The following is a 19,979-nucleotide window of genomic DNA, read 5'->3' as shown; positions in this document are numbered from 1 at the left end:
TTCAGATAGGAGTCAGGTAATTTCCCTATAAATTTACTATCTAATTAATTTGTACACCTTCTAAAATATACCTTTTAAGCTGTCTTATATATTTAAATGAAATTTTTCTCTTGCAAGAGATAAAGAAGCCTATCTTTTACAAAATAGCAACTATTTTTATCCCTGTAACTCGGTCCCGATCACACATTGTTGCAGCAGTGATTTTTGGAAACATTTGTAGGAATTTGGAGGATTTATGGAAATAAGAGTGTCCATCACCAAAGGCGGCCAGAACATCTAACTTTTTCTATAGGTGCTATTACAAAGCACCAGAATCGTGACATTTGTGATTTTGCAGCAAATTTTTCAGCTCTTTGTCAACCAGCAAATCTTTCTTTCTGATCAAAAGATTTCTAATAGCCTGGCAAACTAATTTCGAGGATACAATCCAGGCAGCTTAAAGAGAGGCCAGTCTGAGCAATACTGGCATCAAATACAGCCCGGGGCAGATCCAACATTTTCTCTCCAGTGGTCCCACCCACTTATTTTTCAGTCATTAAGGAAGCACACCTGTAACAGGTAAAATCTAGTACCTCCAGGTGAATGAGGCAGCTGCAGGCAATTCTGAAAATAACAAAAAACCCACCACAGTCCTGATTTGGTTTTAAGCAATCATGCAATCCCCCATTATACCCATGTCTTCCTAAAACACCTCTCCATGGCAAGCAAAGTTACTGATGATGCATGTGGCTTTAGTCACAGTGATGCATTAGGTAAGCAGGTGTGTGCTGAGTACCAGGGGGTGCTCCAAAATGCATCTCCGTCATCTTCCACTTGTCTTCTCTAAGATTCTGTCTATTTATTAAAAAAAAGAAAGAAAAAAGTCAGTTATTGCATTGGGTTGACAAGAAAATTCACCCTGGCAATGACATTTTAAATGTCAGGAATGGCGATGTTGGAAATCATAATAATCACCCCCATGTGATTGAGGAATGCAAATCCTAGGATTCAGGATCAGCACAGATTTATGATATCCCACCGACCTTCCACATATAAAAGTGGTAAGAAGCCACATGTTTCCAGAGACTGCCGAGACTGCTCTCAGAGGCACTGTTCCACTCGTACCCAGGTGAGTGGGGCGTGCATGGGTCCTCCACTCAGGGGGCCTGCAGAGGGCGACCATAGCTGAAGAACAGCACCAGCATGGCCAAAATATGCTGCCACCCCAACTCCCCAAGTGCCACCTCTGGCCCTCCCCCCGTGACAGCTCCATGTTTCAACCATAACACAGACACCTGGCATAAGGCGGCTTCCGAGACCTGCTCTAGGGAGCTGGGGCTGCTCAGTGCCCAGGATTTAGTAGTTATGACATATTTTGAGGATCACCCCTGAATAGCAGGGATCCCAAAGCAGAAACTTCTCCAGGCCCTGCCTTGAGTCTATTTAAACAACAAACCTGATGGTGTTCTACCTGAAAATTATTGGTGAAATGGCCTCCTTTTCTCCTAGGTACCATCTTAAGAAGTTGTGAATGTTCTTTTCCTATCATCTCTCTTCTCTGTCACTGTGTAAAAGCAATCACAGATGCTAACGGTGTTTTTATATGTTCCTTGGCAGGCTTTCTAGCCCTATTGTTTATGTACATATACTGCAGAGAGGGTAGGGAAGGAAAGGAGAAAAGAGGGCTTCCACCTTTTAGTACATTCTACCTGTGAATGCTCTGTATAGGCCTCTGAGTGTGGATTGTGGACTGAGTGTGTACTACTATCAAGGAAAAAAAAGGGGGGGGGGCGCCTGGGTGGCTTAAGTGTCAGACTTAGGCTCACATCATGATTTTGCACCTCGTGAGTTCGAGCCCCACATCGGGCTCTGTGCTGACGGCTCAGAGCCTGGAGCCTGCTTCGGATTCTGTGTCTCCCTCTCTCTCTGCCCCTCCCCTGCTCACACTCTGTCTCTGTCTCTGTCTCTCTCTGTCAAAAATAAATAAACATTAAAAAAAAAATTTTTAAGTAAGTAGGAAGGGGGAAAAGGTTGAATTACTCTTAAAGATATTTTTCTTTCTCCCCTCTGCAGATAAAAGTGTGAGTTGCTATTAACCATTAAGGCCCTGAACGATTCACAAGACAGGGTGGTACAAACAATGCACCATGGACTTGTACTCTACTTCCATGTGCTCCTGCTCATAGGACTGATTCGGGGGCCTGAATAGGTGGGCTGAATGGGTGGAGTTGCCCAGGGCCTTTGGAATGGTCTACTGAAATCAAGTAAATGTCAATGGCATCAAGACCAAGTTTAATACTATGACCACAAGTCATGTGAAAACGCATGTTTTATAGATCATGGGCTTTCTGAGAAATTCATGAGAGAATAAATATTTTTAAGGAGTAAAAAAGTCAGCCCTCAAGTCTCCAAGGAATTTACATCTTCAGGAAAAATGAGAACAAAGATGGCAAGCACACAGTATTTTTTTTTAAAGGTTTTTGCATAGATAATAATGTCCACTAGATTTATGTGTCCATTAGATTACTCCCACCCCAGTTTATTCCAGTTCTTTGAAGATAAATCTGGATTGTTTAATATCTTTGGATGAGATATGTTATAAAAATACTACAATTTTCCTAACAAGTATTCCAATGTTCCATCTTTATAAAAATAGTTTTAAGAACCTTTAAATATTACATGTGTGGGTTTTGCCACTGTTTAAAACATATGCATGGAAACCACCCACAACCATCTGTGGACTTACTAATGTAAAAACAAAGCAAGATTTCACATTGGCTCTGAACTGCAGGTGCTGGTGTATAATTTATATTATTCATGGTCTCTACTTTCCTTCCATAGGTGTTCTAGAAAGGGTACAAATCCTGGGTAGCCTCAAAAGACCTATTACTTACAGACATCAAAGTACCCAGTAATGTACTCTCATTTCAATTCAGTGTTAAAAATAGACATTTTAGAATTCAGTCTCACTTGAAATACAGTCAAAACCTCAACTGCTTTGTATATAAAGATTGCAAGGAAAAACACACACAAAAAGTTAACATGCTGATCTCTGGGTGACAGAATAATGGGTGATTTTTATTTTCTACTCTAGACTTGTATATTTTCCTAATCTTTCTAAATGAACCTAGGCTACTTTCATGATCAGAGAAAAACCCAGTATTTTTTAAAGGGGGGAATAATCAAAATATTATCTTATTTCATAAAGAAATGCTATTTCTTATTTTGAAAGTGAATCTCTGTGCTTCACAAAGTTGTAATAATACACATAAATAACTTCTGGTCTAAACATTAGAAAAGCTTGAGCCTTTTATGTTCCATAAAAGACACATGGCATAATAAAGTAGCTTTAAAAAACATGTTGATTAGTTTAGGAACTGTAGCATTTTTTTTTTTAAGTTGACCATTTGTTATTACAGACCATCTCCTTTCCAGTGTAAATGAGTTAAATGTGCAGAAAACCTTAAAAATATGGCTTTGATTCTGTTGTTTCAAAAAATGTAAATCTGCACTTTGAAACAGAAAGCACTTACTCCCTTAAATTCTTCTTGGAAAAAAGGGGTATAGATTATAAATAAAATAAATTATAAACAAAAATAAACTCTAATGTACAACAACAGTTGAAAATTGGAGGAAAAAAACAAAAAACCTGGGCTGCTTCGTGCGTGTTTACACTGGGCAGTCCCTAATGTGCATTTCAGAAAGTGAAACCTACAACTTTAGGAGACTACACGTGCATTCCCCTAACACCTTCAGTCTCAACCCCTAAGGACAATTAAAGAGAGATGAATTTTAAAACAAGAGAAGATTTTACCTACCTTTGATGCCAATCGTGATTTCAGGCCTAAGAACGAATAGACTGTGTTGCTTTCCTTTGATTCAAAAAAACTGTCATAATCCTAGAAAAAAGAGGAAGAGACAACAAACAAAAGCAAATAATTATTGGTATGTGGTGCTTTTGAAAAATTCTTTATGGAAACAAAAAAAATGTACCATTGCTTCATCCAGGCCAGGGAAGAGCTACATAAATCTACTGGATTTGCTCTGCTTGAGCATAAAACTTTCTCTGAGTATGATGATGAGGTAAGCATGTTGTTAACGCAAGGCCTGTGATAGGACTGAAATGTAAAACACCAACAACACAAGGGAAACCGGAACATGTTCCCTTTCTCTCATGTGCCAAACTAACATTTGTGTAAAATCACTCTAAGATTTTACTCTAGTGCATCAATAGGAAAGGCTGACTCCCAATTCCATTCTTGATATTTTGTTATCTAGGGCTTTAAAAAAAATCACTGGGTAAACACAAAGCCATAAAGGTCTCCATGTGTCAATGCAAGTGCTTCTATTCTGCTTTTGAAGTCTGCCACATTCTTTCAGACTGTGTCTTCAGAGAGAATAAAAAGATCAAATAAAAACTAAAGGAAAGCAGATTCTCTATAACATTTATCTTTGCCTCAGACCTGGAATCATTTTTCTCTTTCTACTTTCACAAGAGAAGCCATCAAGAAATTCTGACCAATATGTTCATCAATTGTTTCTTTTCAAAAGTTTGCATATGTGTTATTGTATGGTTTCTGAGTTAGTGTAAAGCAGTCTTAAAATCTGTAAAAGTCCCTTTGATAACTTGACCCTAAGGATAAATATTGCAAGCAGACAATGATCAGAATCATTTTTAGCCATCTGCTGTATAACAGGTGCCTTACAATCAATACTTCATTTAATCCCACCACAGACCACCAGGTTGGAGGCTGGCTCAAAGCAAAGAAATACTGTACCCAAGTTTGATAGGCAATCTGTGAAAAAGCTGAGATTTGGGGCCAATTCTCCCTGACACTGAAATCGATGCTTTTTGTCTTCTGTGATGCTTCTTGGCCAAGAGGAAGCCAGCATGGGGCACCCTGTATACCAGAGTCATTAAGCCCTAATGAATCCATTGCTGAGCCAAGCCAATGGCATCACAAGTACTCCTGAAATCTGTCTAGCAATCTAAATGAGAGACCATGACTTACAGAATAAAGATTTGCTTCTTGCAAAGGATGCCTCAGTGGTGAACAATCTTTTTTAATTATTTCACTCTGTATAGAAGCTCTCTTGTTCAAATGCTTTAGCAGGTTGAGTCTCGTGTGGTTTTGAAGGTAGCTTCATTGTCATTCATGATCATCTCAACCTCGGGCCTTACACTCGATGTTCCTTCTGAAGATCTTCAGGTGGTAGCTCCCTCTGCCATTTAGGATCTGGCCCAATACAGTTCACCTCTAAAGACAGGCCTTCCTTGACATGCTAAGAAGGAGCAATCCATCTGAAGAGGGAGGCTCAGAAAAAGCCTACTTCAAAAATGGCATTTTAAGTTGAAATCTGAAGGATGCGTAGAGGTGACCAAGTAAAGCACTGGAACAGGGGATTCAGGACAGGGAACAGCACTGATGAAGAGCAAAGCTGGCAGGTCTGACAGGAATAAGCACAGGTCAGACTATGTAAAACCAAGAAAAAGATTTTGAATTTTATCTTAAGTATAAAAGGAAATCACGTGTGGGTCCCAAGTAAGGGAGCAGAATGATCTAGTTTCCTTTAAGAAAATAGAGAATTTAGGGGCGCATGGGTGGCTCAGTCGGTTGAGCATCTCACTTCAGCTCAGGTCATGATCTCACGGTTTGTGAGTTCAAGCCCTGCGTTGGGGTCTGTGCTGACAGCTCAGAGGCTGAAGCCTGCTTCAGATTCTATGTCTCCCTCTGTCTTTGCCCCTCCCATGCTCATGCTCTGTCTCTCTCTGTCTCTCAATAATAAATAAACATTAGAAAGAAAAAAGAAAGAAAGAAAGAAAGAAAGAAAGAAAGAAAGAAAGAAAGAAAGAAAGAAAGAAAGAAATTAGAAATTTGGGGTGCCTGGGTGGCTCAGTCGGTTAGGCATCCAACTTTGGCTCAGGTCATGATCTCACAGTTCATGAGTTTGAGCCCCACATTGGCCTCTGTGCTGACAGCTCAGAGCCTGGAGCCTGCTTTGGATTCTGTGTCTCCCTCTCTCTTTGCCCCTCCCCTGCTCTCACCCTGTCTCTCTCTCTCAAAAATAAATAAATATTAAAAAAAAATTTAAGAAAATAGCGATTTTAACTGTGTGGAGAATGGCTCAGACAGGCCAGCAAGAAGGAAAATGGGGAAAAGTCAGAAGAGTACTGTGGTAAATCCAGGTAAGATGGTGGCAGCCTGAACCAGACCAATGATGGTGAAGAGAGAGAGAGAAATGCAGACAGACTGGAGACATATTCTATATTCTGGAGGAAGAATTTTTCGTCTATGTGCTGCTGAAGCGAGCAGAAGAAGGAAGAATTGATCATACTCGACTCTGGAATTGGGGGACAGAGCTAGGGAGAATTAAGACTTGGAGCAGCTCTGAGTTTTGTAACTTGATGGGAAAGACCAGAGAAAAACCAGATGTAAGAGTAAGGTTGAAGTGGAGTTTCAAAATGTTAAGTTTGAGAAACTATATGAGACAGACAATCAAGTAAAGAAGACACCAACGGGGCAGTTGGAGGTTATGAGAGTTTCTAGTGGCTCTAGGATATTACAGATTTCATAGAATTTTACAGAAAATTTTACAATTTTTTGTAAGAAAAACCATGTCACAATTAATACAGGTCTAGCAGAACTTCTGCAAAATCCTATGAACCAAAAATGTTACAAACATTCTTTGCAACAATGGAATTTTCAAACAGTTGAGTACCATTTCACTGATTGGGGTTCAAGAAATTACCCTGTTTGGTGCATACTTTCTCTGCCTTTAACATCACTATGGCAAGCAGGTTTCTTACCTGAATATTGAATTGGATCCTCCCAACAGTTTACAAACTGTCATTAAGGTAATTAACTCCTTCCAAAGACACAAATATAAGATTTGGTAATTAACTTTAAAAGCAGAAAAACTGAGGGGTGCCTGGGTAGCTCAGTCAGTTAAGCATCTATTTGTCTCAGCTCAGGTCATGATCTCTTGGTTTGTGAGTTCAAGCCCCACATTGGGCTCCATGCTGACAGTGTGGAGCCTGCCTGGGATTCCCTCTCTCCCTGCCCCTCTCTCTGCCCCTCCCCTGCTCACTCTGTCTCTCTCTCAAAAATAAATAAACTTAAAAAATTTTTTTAAAAATAAAAGCAGAATAATTGAAAGGAAGTAATTTTTCTTTATTAAAAAAAAACTTTTTTAATGTTTATTTATTATTAAGAGACAGAGCCAGAGCATGAGCAGGGGAGGAGCAGAGAGAGAAGGAGACACAGACTCTGAAGCATAGAGCCCAACCCGGGGCTTGAACCCACAAACTGTGAGATCATGACCTGAGCTGAAGACGGATGCTTAACCGACTGAGCCACCCAGGCTCCCCGAAAGGAAGTAATTCTTAGAGTGAATGTTGGGACAGTGCCTGACACACACCAGGTTAAGCAGATGAATGAGTTGTGTTTGCTGATTAATGACTGATGTTACATGTTTTAGGTAATCTCATATGAGTAACATAATTTGAGTAAACCCTATTTCTACTCTATTATGGGTTTTTAAAAATTATGTAAATTTGTTTTCTGATATTTAAAAGTCTGATGAATCTCAAAGTGTAAAAGGTTTAATAAATTATTTTTTGTCATATTTAGGCAGAGTAGGTGATGGATAATTTAAAATCTAGTATTTTTTAATTGTTAATACCTCCTTTCAGAGACAATACATTAAACAGTATGACTGAAATAATTTAAGAGTAAAGTAGTATTAGAAATTTTAAAATCATGTCCTATTAAAGCTGTAAGTTCTTATGCCCTTAGGCATTCCCCAATATAAGAGAAAGATCCACTTTCTTATCAAATCCATTTCACTTATCAGGCTTCTATTTTTAAAAATATATTAAGACTCTGTACTGCAAAGTTAAAAGCATTGTATTTTAAAAACCCAATATAAAGTTTCTAAATAGGCTTGCTGAATTCCTTATAGTTAAAGATGCTTTCTCTGAAGTGTTTGTAAATACACATCTGCAAATTACACAATCAACCTTCTATAACTATAAAATATAAAGATCAGTTAAAATCATCTTTGGAAAAGGGTACAAACATACAAAGCATATTTAAGATAAAATCGCCCAGTTTTAGAAGCTGGAACATTTTTATCACACATAAGACAAAAGATGAAAAACTCACTTTGTTTTTAGTGCTAACTGCCTATGAAAAGAGAAATTTCTGGACTATATAGGTATGTTATCAACATAACTGAGCACTGGTACTAACAGACCATCTATCTAAATGCTGCAATTTTAAGAAAAATACGGCAAGCTAAACAGCTGTTAAGAAGTGGGAGGCGGGGGGAGTTTCTGTTACCTATACTTCTGTTTGCATTCCAGGAAAAACCAATGTTAAGAGAATTTATGAGCTCATGATAAAATTTACAACAGGTAAAATGCACAATGGTCTCATTCTTCCACAGAGCTTACTTAAGTACATTACCCGTACACCATGATTAGACTATTATGGACTAGACAAGCATTTGAGACAAAGACCTTAAAGTTCTTTGCCCTTTTAGTGTTCCCTAAGAGAACAGTGAGGAAACCCACAGCGGCCACGCTGTAAAGCTGTACTGCTTCCCACGCTTAGTCAATGACAAGTGACAGACTCATATTATTTCCACATGCCAAGGGCATATCCAAACAGGAGGCTGTGGGGAATAAAAACAATACAAGGACTACAAGGAAACGGCAGCAATCAGTTCTAAATGAGCAAAAGCAAATCTGGTTTACCCAAAAGAAGAAAAGAAATTTTTAATTTTTTTTAAGACTACAAGAATTACTGCTGCTGCTGCTAAAAATGGGCAGAGGCTCATTCTTCCTAAAATTTGTTTCAAGCCTGAGGGGAGCCTCTGAGCAGAATATCTTGATTTAGTGGGTAAGGACTATTAATGCTATGTTCTATTTTATAAAATCTTGACATAGAAGGAAAAAATAGTTGACAGTTGTAATCCTGGTACAGTATGTAAGACGTATTGTCTGAAACAGCTTCATTCAGCAATTTCTGTGCCAAACACCAAATATGGGTAAGCCCAAAGCAGAGGATTTTAAATTTCTTTTTTTTTTTTTTTTAATGTTTATTTATTTTTGAGAGAGACAGAGACAGAATGTGAGTGGGTTAGGGGCAGAGAGACAGGGAGACGCAGAAGCAGAAGCAGGCTCCAGGCTCTGAGCTGTCAGTACAGAGCCTGATGCGGGGCTCGAACTCACGAGCTGTGAGATCGTGACCTGAGCCAAAGTCGGACGCTCAACCGACTGAGCCACCCAGGCGCCCCAAGGATTTTAAATTTCTAATTCATGTTTAACATTTCTTTTATTTCCTTTTTAATTTTTTTTTAACGTTTATTTATTTTTGAGAGAGACAGAGTGCAAGCAGGGAAGGTACAGAAAAAGAGGGAGACACAGAATCCAAAGCAGGCTCCAGGCTCTGAGCTGTCAGCACAGAGCCTGACAAGGGGCTCAAACCCACGAACTGAGAGATCACGGCCTGAGCAGAAGTCAGACGCCCAACCGACTGAGCCACCAGGTGCCCCCGATGTTTAACATTTCTGACCATACTAGTACAAGATAGCAGGGCAAGAGGAAACATCTACCCAGGCACCAACTGAAACTGGATGGGAAAAAAACTTTGTACTAAACATAGGAAAAGGAACCAGCAATAACATTTAAAAAAATACCCAGAGGAGTTAAGTGAAAAGGCTAAAATTAATGAAGAGAATCTCTTGGCTATTGACATTTATGTCATTCTCCTTTAAGCCACAGGGATTTGGTAAAGTAGATACATACCCTCCTCTATGCTCACACAACTAAACAGATCAATAGAGATACTAATATCTTTAAAACAAAATAAATATTAAGTATGTTTATATATTTTATAATAGTTATTACGGTCACAGAGGAGAATGTGGCTGCTATAATCTTTGCATGGGGGAAAAATGAAGAAGCTGTAAGAATGCAAATTTCTCTTCATCTTTCAAGGAAACAAATGCAGTCTAATTTTTACCTCAAGGAATATAGGTACAATGTGTATTCACACAGAGTGGTGGTAACTCAGAGAACTACAAAGAAGAACCTCACAAGAGAGGCTATATCTCATGGGAATCAGGGGAGGGCGCACATAAAGAAAGGGCAGAGGAAAAGTGTCTTTGCACTTTTGACCCTCTTTACTGTTGTAACACTGAGAGTATTAACATGCCCTTGGTGTCTTAATAGTTTTGTTTTCTTTTCATTAAGTCTAACTGCATACACTCCGAAAGAGAAACATTTTAACAGAGAGAAAACCGCCCATGTGGACACTATTTAAGATCTCCTATTAAACATGCAACTGGGGCAGCCTCAACCTGTCTGGATGAAGGTCTTCAATATTCACAGCACAAGCCATCGTTTTCATGAAAGACGTGTCCCAGGGATTCATCACTGTAGAATACTGCGGCAAACATCTCAGTGAGGTGAAAATGGGAGATTAAACATTTATAGACAGAAGAATAAAAACTACAGCTATATAAAAGAGATAAAACCGCAAAGAATATCTAATTAAATTGTTATGCTTCTGGGCATACAGCTGATCAGCAAGTGATAAAGAGGAATTTATATCACCCCTTTCCCCACCACCCAACCTTCTTCCTTTCCTAGTATCTGTGAGGATGTCATATAAGATTATTTACAGTAAAACATTTGAAGATTCTCCTTGATTAGATAAGTTATCTTTTAGAAAGAAGGCTTTGAATAGAGATCTTCAAATTCAGATTAAGTTTCTTTTTTTTTTTTTTTACTGTTTATTTTTGAGAGAGACAGAGAGAGAGAGAAAGAGAGAGAGAGAAATAGTAGGGGAGGGGCAGAGAAAGAGGGGAACAGAGGATCAGAAGCAGGCTCTGCACTGACAGCACAGAGCCCCACATGGGGCTCAAACTCACGAACTGTGAGATCATGACCTTACACTTAACTGACTGAGCCACCCAGGCACCTCTCAGATTAAGTTCCTAAGAAAATTCTACCTGTGAGATAGGTGAGTTTCTAATTGAGGTGATTTTCCAAATAGATTTCATTGTAAAATTTAGAAGAAGGTTCAATAAGCTTCCCTTTGAGACATTTGCCTTTGACTTGTATTAATAAAATGGGAATGCAAATGCTCAGAACTGACAAGGCGGGGCTGAACAGAACAGGTTAGCTACCTGCTCCGCTGAAAACATCTGTGCAGCCATTCACCCATTCACATGACTAATTCTGGTAAGTATGTTCTGGGTTCCTAACACTATGCAGATACTAAAATACACATGCCTGCTGAGGTGAGCACAAGGAAGCTTGGAGACTGGCTGAGGGGAAAGACATAAAAAAAAATTTATGACATAAAGGTCATAATAGGAATGAGGCACAGGTTTGCTGGACCTGGGGGAGGAGCAGTGATAACCAGAGCCCTAGTTAATTAGAGAAAGCTCAATAAACTGTTAAAAACTGAGAACAAACTGAGGGTTGATGGGGGGTGGGAGGGAGGGCAGGGTGGGTGATGGGTATTGAGGAGGGCACCTTTTGGGATGAGCACTGGGTGTTGTATGGAAACCAATTTGACAGTAAATTTCATATATTAAAAAATAAAAAAAAAAAGAGAAAGCTCAATAAGAAGGCCCATTTGAATTGAGTTCTGAGAGAGAAATAGGGCAGAATTAGATAGGAAATAAAAGTCACAGGATTTAGTAACCAAGTGGGTATTGAGGCAAAGAAAAGTGAGTTTGGGGTAACTTTCAGGGCCTTCCCTTAAATATCATGTAGATGATGTAGTCATTAAGCCTACATAAATAACATTCACATTTTAAATGTTTATTTTTGAGAGAGAAAGAGAGACAGAGAGAGTGTGGGGAAGAGACAGAGAGAGAGAGAGACAGAGGATCTGAAGTGGGCTCTGTGCTAACAGCAGACAGCCCAATGGGGGCTTGAACTCACAAACTGCAAGATCATGAGCTGAGCCAAAGTTGGACGTTTGACTGAGCCACCCAGGCACCCCAAAACATCCATATTTTAGAAACAGAGCACAATCTCCTGTGAATAACAATAAAAATTTTAAACTTTAGCTTTTTTTATTTTTTTTCTTTTCCTTATTAACTCCAAGCAGAGTTCTAGTAACACAAGTCACTGCCAGTCAGGCTGCCACATAGGCTAAAATTCTCACTATGTTCCACTCCATATATCCATCCTGCCAGATAATATACTTGATTTTCACAGAGGAGACTTGGAAAATAGCTAATCATCCTGTGTTTCTCAAATGTGACCACTAAAGAACCCCAGGAGGTGGAGGAAGTATGAAGGGACCATCTAGAACAGGGGTAAACTATGGAGGGGCTTCTGTGCTGAGTGTGGTTTGACATTTTTAAATGGTTAGAAAATAAAACAAAGACAACCAAACCAAAAAAGAAGATGCGGCATAGAACTGGTGGCCTGAAAAGCCTAACGTATCTACCAGGGGGCCAATCCCTGATCTAGAATATTGGAGAATATATTTTGAGGCAGCTTCTATGAAAGCGAAATTCTTTGAAGTCTTGTTCATCTTAAAATTCATGGAAACCCAGCATCCTGCCCCATAATATATCAGTGTTTCTTCTGCTATTAAAAAGTATGCTTTTGGGAAGTGCCCGGGTGGCTCAGTAGGTTAAACATCTGACTTTTGATTTCCGCTCAGGTCAATCTCATAGTTTGTGAGTTCGAGCCACTGACAGTGTAGAGCCTGCTTGGGATTCTCTCTCTCCCTCTCTCTCTCTGCACCTCCCCTGCTCATGCTCGCTCACACACACACTCTCTCTCTGTCTCTCAAAATAAATAAACATTCTTTAAAAAATATGCTTTGGCAAAGTACTCAAAATCTCCAAGCCAAATGCTGCTCTGGGCAGATAGGCAATCTTTATTCTAGAACCTTGGGCACCCCTAAGAAACTTAACTTTGGTTTTACTATCAATACATATAATAATCATCTCGTTTTGACTTTTACTAGTTTTCATTTCACCAAGTGACTTTTTCTTTACTTTGAACCCAGCTTCTGGGTTCAACAATAACCCTTCACATCTTGATAATAGCATACCCCCAAATATTTTTGCTGTTTGACTGATGACTCTAAGGGAAGAGAGAAAAGTGACTATAAGGAAAGGAAAAAGAGTAGAATAGCTTAAATGAGAATGTACTTTATAAAATAACATTCTTCAGAACAGCTTGCCAGTTGCAAACAATTATTTCAAGTGACTGGAAACAACTAAATAGTCCACAGTGAGGGAATGATTAAGTTAATTATAATTATCCAACACAGAGAATAATATGTAACCTCTAAATATATGCTTACAAAGACAGGGAAACTATTTTTTTTTAGAGAACAAAGCAGGGCACAAAATGGTATATATAGTATGATCAAAAATAGGATTTTTAAAATTTTAATCAATTTGTAAGAAAAGAGAAGTTGCATTGACCAAATGTTTGCAGTTGTATTCAAAAGGCAGTATTCATTGTCCCCCCTTCCTTATTCTCATTTTCCCAATTTCTCTATTTCTATACTCATTTTAGTGCTAAGAAAAAAAGAAAAAACAACAATAATGTTGGATAACCAACTCAATATGAAAATCTCTTTAAATATCTCTTTCCAACAAACTTCTTAGGAGACTTTTGCTGAAAGTCATTTCTTATATTTATGTGTGGAGATGTGTGTGTGTGTGTGTGCATGTGTTCAAATTCAGTATATTCAGATATAAACATATACGTGTGTGTTCAAATTCAATATATTCAAATTCAAATATATTATTTAAAAATATATAATCATATGTATGAATCCGGGATTTGAAAACTGACAATTAAGGGACTTGGTTCTGCATGCTTCAAAAAGATGTCCAAACACACTTAAAATATATTATCCCAAGACAATCTTCTCAGAAGTCTTACATAACATTGCATTTGGAAACAATACAACTACATACATTTAGGTGCTCTGTGGTTCTTTTAAGCTTCCACCAATGGTAAGAAGCCACTAACACATCTCCTTGTCTCCTTTCACGGGAAAGAAAAAGATGCCACAAGGAACCACTGCTGGTCATTTAGCCTTTCTGAAACTCTTTAAGAGTAATCTAACCCATCTCTAGTCTACTTTCAGGCTCCAATTAATCAAGGTAATATGAGGCAAGGCAGTCAGAGTTGGCCCGCAAATCATTACTTAACCAAACTAGTCAACAGCTTTAATGTAAATGTTATTTGATTAGCAGTAGACCCAATGCTTAGGTACAAATTTAACATCTTACAAGTATCATCTAAAAGTACCAAAAGAGTAATTCAATAGTTTTAAAATATAAACAATCTTATAAGTTGCCCCATGGAAAATGATCAAAATGGTTATTTTTCTATAAAAATATTCTTCCATTGGGGTTCCTGGGTGGCTCAATCAGTTAAGCACTCTGGATTTCGGCGCAGGTCAGGATGTCACATTTCGTGCTGTAACACGGAGACTGCTTGGTATTCTGTCTCCTCTCTCTGCCCCTCCACTGTTGAGTGCATATGCATTTTCACATGCTCTCTCAAAATAAATAAACATTAAAAAAAAAAAAACCCTCAACAACAAAAAATCAAATAGCCTGATTAAAAAATGGGCAAAGAACTTGAATAGATATTTCTTCAAAAATGATATACAAGTGGGCAATAAGTGTATGAAATGCTCAACATCACTAATCATCAGAGAAATGCAAACCAAAATCACAATGAGGTATCACCTCACACCTATTAAGATGGGTACTCTCAAAACATGACGAAACAAACAAAATAACAAGTATTGGTGGGGATATAGAGAAGTCAGAATCCTTGTGCACTGCTGACGGGACTGTAAAATGGCACAACCACTAGGGAAAACAGTATGATGGTTCTTCAAAAAATTAAAAGTAGAACTACCATATGATGCATATATATACACGTATATATTGTGTATGTGTACACACATGTATATTGGGATATAGATTGTGTATATCTACACACATATACATTGGGATTGTTGCATTATATACACACACACACACACACACACACACACACACACACACACACACCTGAAAGCAGAATGTCAAGGAGTTATTTCCAAACCTATGTTCAAAGCAGTACTACTCACAATAGCCAGGAAACAGAAGCAACCCAATTCATCAACAAATGAATGGACAAAAAAATATGGAATATACACACAATGAAAGACTTAAAAAGAATTGAAATCTTCTCACATGCTTCAATGCTATAGGAGAAATGTTTGTATCTTCCCCCAAAATTCACATGTTGAAATCTTCATGCCCAAAGGCCTTTAGGAGGTGATCAGGTCATGAGGGTGGAGCCTTCAAGGATAGGAGTAATGCCCTATAAAAGAGCTCCCTTGTCCCCTTTCACCATGGAAGGAAGTTGGCAGGAAGTTGGCAGTCTACAATCCAGAAGAGTGTCTTTGCCAGAACCCAACCCTTCTGTCACCCTGATCTTAGACTTGCAGCTTCCAGAACCATGAGAAATACATTTCTTATTTGCAAGATACCCAATCTGTATATATAACCCAATTTTTGTTATAGCAGCCTTAATGGACTAAGACATACAACATGGATGAACCTTGAAAACATTATGCTAAGTGAAGTGACTAGTCACAAAAGGACAAACATTGCATGATTTCATTTCTTTTTTATTATACAAAAATTTTTTTTTAATGTTTATTTTTGAGAAAGAGACAAAGCATGAGTGGAGGATGGTCAGAGAGAGAGGGAGACACAGAATCCAAAGCAGGCTCCAGCCTCTGAGCTGTCAGCACAGAGCCCAACGCGGGGCTTGAGGTCATGAATCTCGAGATCATGACCTGAGCCAAAGTCGGATGCTTAACCTACTGAGCCATCCTGGCACCCCTGTATGATTTCACTTCTGTGAGGTATCTAATGTAGTCAAATTCACAGATAGAAAGCAGAATGATTGTTATCAAGGTCTGGGGGGGAGGGGACAAACAGGAGTTATTTAATAGGTATAGAGTTTCAGTTCTGCAAGATTAAAAAGTTCTGGATATCTGTTTTACAACAATGAATATATTTAACACTACTAAACTGTACACTTAAAAGTAAGACACTAAGTATTACAATATATGTTTTTCCACAATAAATGTTATTAATAAAAAATAAAAATATATTTTAAAAATCCAAAACTTTTTTTTTTTTTCTGAATAGGAAGGAAGAAAAGAAATGAACGGGTAGTAAACATTTTCCTTCCGTGCAGATGTGTGTATTTCATTTCTGGTGCACTCCACACAGGCAAGTTCCACAGAGAGAGAACAAAGTTTAAACCTTAGACATGAGGACCTGAGCTTTCCAAAATCCAAATCAGACACTAAAGCCCATCAGAAAAGTCTAGGTGCTAGGATGTTTACCTTTAGGTTACCCATTTCCAGAGAAGACTCTTGCTCATGGTACGGCTACTCCCAGAAAATAGCAAGAACAACCAGTCTGTGCAATTTGGATTCCTGACCACAAACAACCGAAATGGACATTAGCAACTTAACAGGAAAAGAATTTATGGCAGTACAGTGGAAGTTCTAAACCCACATTAAAGCTGGAGAACCAGTTTATAAGAAGAATTTCTATGTCTGGGTAGCCAAGAACACACCCAGGCCACACCCCAGGGTCAGCCCCATTAGCACACCAGCCATGGCTATTCCTGACCCCAAGACTCCTGTCCAACTGATCCTGTGTTTCTACATTATACCCTCAATGCTCAAATTCTGGGGTGGGAAGAACTGACTGGGCATGCCCACGAGCTTCCATTCAGTGGGGAATTCTTACAACAGACGGATATTCAAATACTAAAGGGCAGAGAAAAGGAAATTACCTACACCGATTACCAAGTAGCTTAGCAAATGTTTATGTCTCACATGCCTAGCTCACCCAGTTTAAAATACTACAAAGTAGTAAGTTTCCAGCCAATTCCAGGAAATAGGAGAATCTTCATGCTCATTGGATCCTGTCACTTGCAATGCGGCAGGTTTCCACGAGTTATCCAACCAGATCAGACCACTCATAAACTATCACTGGGTAAAGCAAGGTGCACAGGGGCGGGTAGGATGAATGTGACCATGGTTAGTTGCTCTCTAATGCTTTTGCTTTTGTCAAAGTCGAATTTACTTGACCGTGATAAGAGCAGACACTGTCTTCAAAACTCCTGCTAGAAGAGACTATAAAGACAGAGCGTGGACTGGCATTGCTGTCACTGTCACCATAGGACTAACAGTGCTCAAGCAGAGAAGATGCCATTTATCCAGCACAGTTTAATCAATGTGTAAGCCTCTAGTCGGCTCCCAGACAGTCTATCTGAAAAAATTTCCATAGACTCTGTAGAGCAAAGATACACAGAGATTTAGAAAGTCGTAGAGAAGTGAAGGCAAGGATAAGCAATTAACTTTACCTCACACTACAGTCTTTTATTCATTCATACATTCCTCTATCCAAAGGGCTCTCAAGACTTCTACTTTCACAATGATAGAGCAAAGATGTCTCTTCCTTTATCTTGAAAAATCAACAAGAGTTTTTTTTAAAAACCAGAAACACAATTTTTAAAAAATAAAACAGGAGACATCTTACAGCTCTGAACCACAACATATGCAGGAAGTGGGGAGAGAGACAGTGAGGGGCATCAGAGAGCAGAAGATGGGTCAAACCTCAGTGTTTGCAAAGCAGCATCAACAAGACACAAGCTGCAGGGCCCCAAAGACATCAGGAGCTGGAGGCATCAGCTACTGTGAGGGTGGGGTGAGTGGGCAAAGACAAGAAAACAGGGAGATGGTTTGAAAGTCTACATAAGCAGCAGTTAGATTCCAGGGTGCCTCACTCTCCCCCAAAGGAGCTAGAAGGTCCACCCTTAATAAACATGGCTTCTGGAAGCAACAAACTTAGAAACGCCAGAATGGAAGACAGTGGGGTTTCAACAGGGATATGAAGAGAAACTGTGCATGGCAGAGAGGGAGAGCCTCCAGTGTCTCACCTACAGGTCCAGAACTCCAGTAGCCAGGCTGATATCCCCAAAGCAAGAGACTGAAGGGCCATTCTCTGGAAAAGCTAATCTATCATCTGAGAAAAGACCCACAGATTTTATTATCAGTATCTGCAATGAGAATGCTAACAGGCTACCCAGTCATCCCTACAGGGAAGTGGGGGAAGGGAGAAACAAGCCCACATGGGTACATAAGGACACCTGCAGCTTCTAACTAGCTTTCTAGTGCCTCACCTCTTAAATAAACAAAAGACCAAGATCACCAGAGATCTGAGGAAAGCCTACCACACTTGAGAGAAAAGACCAAAATAAAGTGAAAACAAGGGAATTAGTAGGACAGGGACAGTACTGGTAAGAAAAGACTGCAAAGAAATCATATTTAATATCTCACTGAGCTAAGATCTGGTATTCATCTCATAAAGGCGCATTATTAAAAAGAGAAAACCAGAATGTAAGGAAGGGAAAAAAAAAAAAGATGACATAAAAATTCAATGAAAAAATTCAGAGGTAAGCTAAAGAAATCTCCCAGAAGTAGAAACAAAGAGGACAATAAAATATATATATATATTAGAAATTCGCTGTAAGAAGTCCACTATTTAAATTAGTGTGTATTCCAGATAACGAGAACAAGGAGAAAAAGCAGGGGAAATTTTTTCAAAAAAATGCTACAAAAACATTTAATAATCATGTAGTTCTTGGAGAAGGACCTACTGAGCACTCAGAGCTGTGAATGAAAAATAGATAATAAAACAGCTATTTATTTCACCGTAAGCACCTCAGCACATATGATAGGATACACATATGATAAGAGATTAAAAATCTGCATAGAAGAAACTGGCAAAAACATACAAATGATCAAGAAAAATGTCACCAGACTTCTCAACTGCAGCACTAGAAACCAGATGATAATGATGCAAAACCACCAAAATTCTTTCCAACCTAAAATTCTGTAATGAGCCAAATTACCACTCACCTACAAGACCACAATAAAGGAATTCTCACACCTGCAAAGGCTGAGGAAAATAAAGCTGTGAGATTTTTGTTTTAAGCCTTCTAGCCCTATTTGACTCACAGTTTTGCATTGTTTTGAACTGTACAGTTCACACACATTCTCAACTATGCCTCATTTTGGTTTGCAGGTACAAGAGTACATTTTCTAGGCCTTGTAATCATGAATGGGATACACCCTCAGTTACCACATACTTCCCCTAATAAAATATGAGATCACAATACTAAAAAATTCCATAAAAAGTAATCTTTATTCTTATATAATGTACTTAAAAAGTATTTTATAGCCACAAATATCATGTGAAGTAAAAGAGATATTATCATCCTTTGCTTCAAGATGAGAAAACTGAGGGACTCCTGGGTGGCTCAGTCAGTTGAGCATCCAACTCTTAATTTTGGCTCAGGTCATGATCTTACGGTTCGTGGGATCGAGCCCCACGTCAGCCTCTGCACTGACAGCATGGATTCTCTCTCTCCCTCTTTCTCTGCTCCCTCACCTACTCAATCTCTCTCTCTCAAATTAAAATTTCAAAAAAAAAAAAAAAAAGATGAGAAAATAGATTCTTTAAGAGAAAAATGACTTTTCAAAGGTGTCAAAGCCAACATAAAGCACTAGAACTCAAATCTAAGTCTAGTGCCATGTTTGGGATTCTCCTCTGACATGAATGTAGGAACTCTGTGCACAATCTTTATCTCCTCTCTTATGTCCATGGGAATGGTTTCATCTCAAGGTATGATAAGCACTATTGTCCCTTTTCTCCACTCTTATACAACCCAGCTATTTATTTCACCGTAAGCACCTCAGCACTGTTGGCCCTTCCCCTTCTCCAGGCCATCCTTAAAGAACTGGAGTACAGGTCCCAAAGTAAATAATTACGTATATACTGAGAGTATAACAAAAATCAAACCTTAACTACTCATTAGAAAGAAATTTCTCATTTTTTTTTCTTAACCCAGT

At 38.7% G+C, this 19,979-nt stretch overlaps 1 protein-coding gene across 1 annotated transcript in view; it reads right to left on the bottom strand.

Moving 5' to 3' along the window:
• Positions 1–564: 564 nt before the first annotated feature.
• SH3BGRL2 (SH3 domain binding glutamate rich protein like 2) overlaps positions 565–19,979 on the bottom strand; it is a 55,536-nt gene continuing 36,121 nt past the window's right edge. Inside the window, exons 3-4 of the mRNA XM_042987611.1 lie at positions 3,798–3,878; positions 565–834 (exon numbers count right to left, since the gene is read on the bottom strand). Coding sequence (XP_042843545.1) covers positions 823–834; positions 3,798–3,878 — 93 coding nt within the window. The 3' untranslated portion in view covers positions 565–822. The remainder of the gene's footprint in view (positions 835–3,797; positions 3,879–19,979) is intronic.

Source organism: Panthera tigris, chromosome B2 (genome assembly GCF_018350195.1).
Source record: "Panthera tigris isolate Pti1 chromosome B2, P.tigris_Pti1_mat1.1, whole genome shotgun sequence".
Taxonomy (NCBI): Eukaryota; Metazoa; Chordata; class Mammalia; order Carnivora; family Felidae; genus Panthera; species Panthera tigris.
Note: the sequence above shows the minus strand (reverse complement) of the source record. Positions and strands in the feature narration are given on the sequence as shown.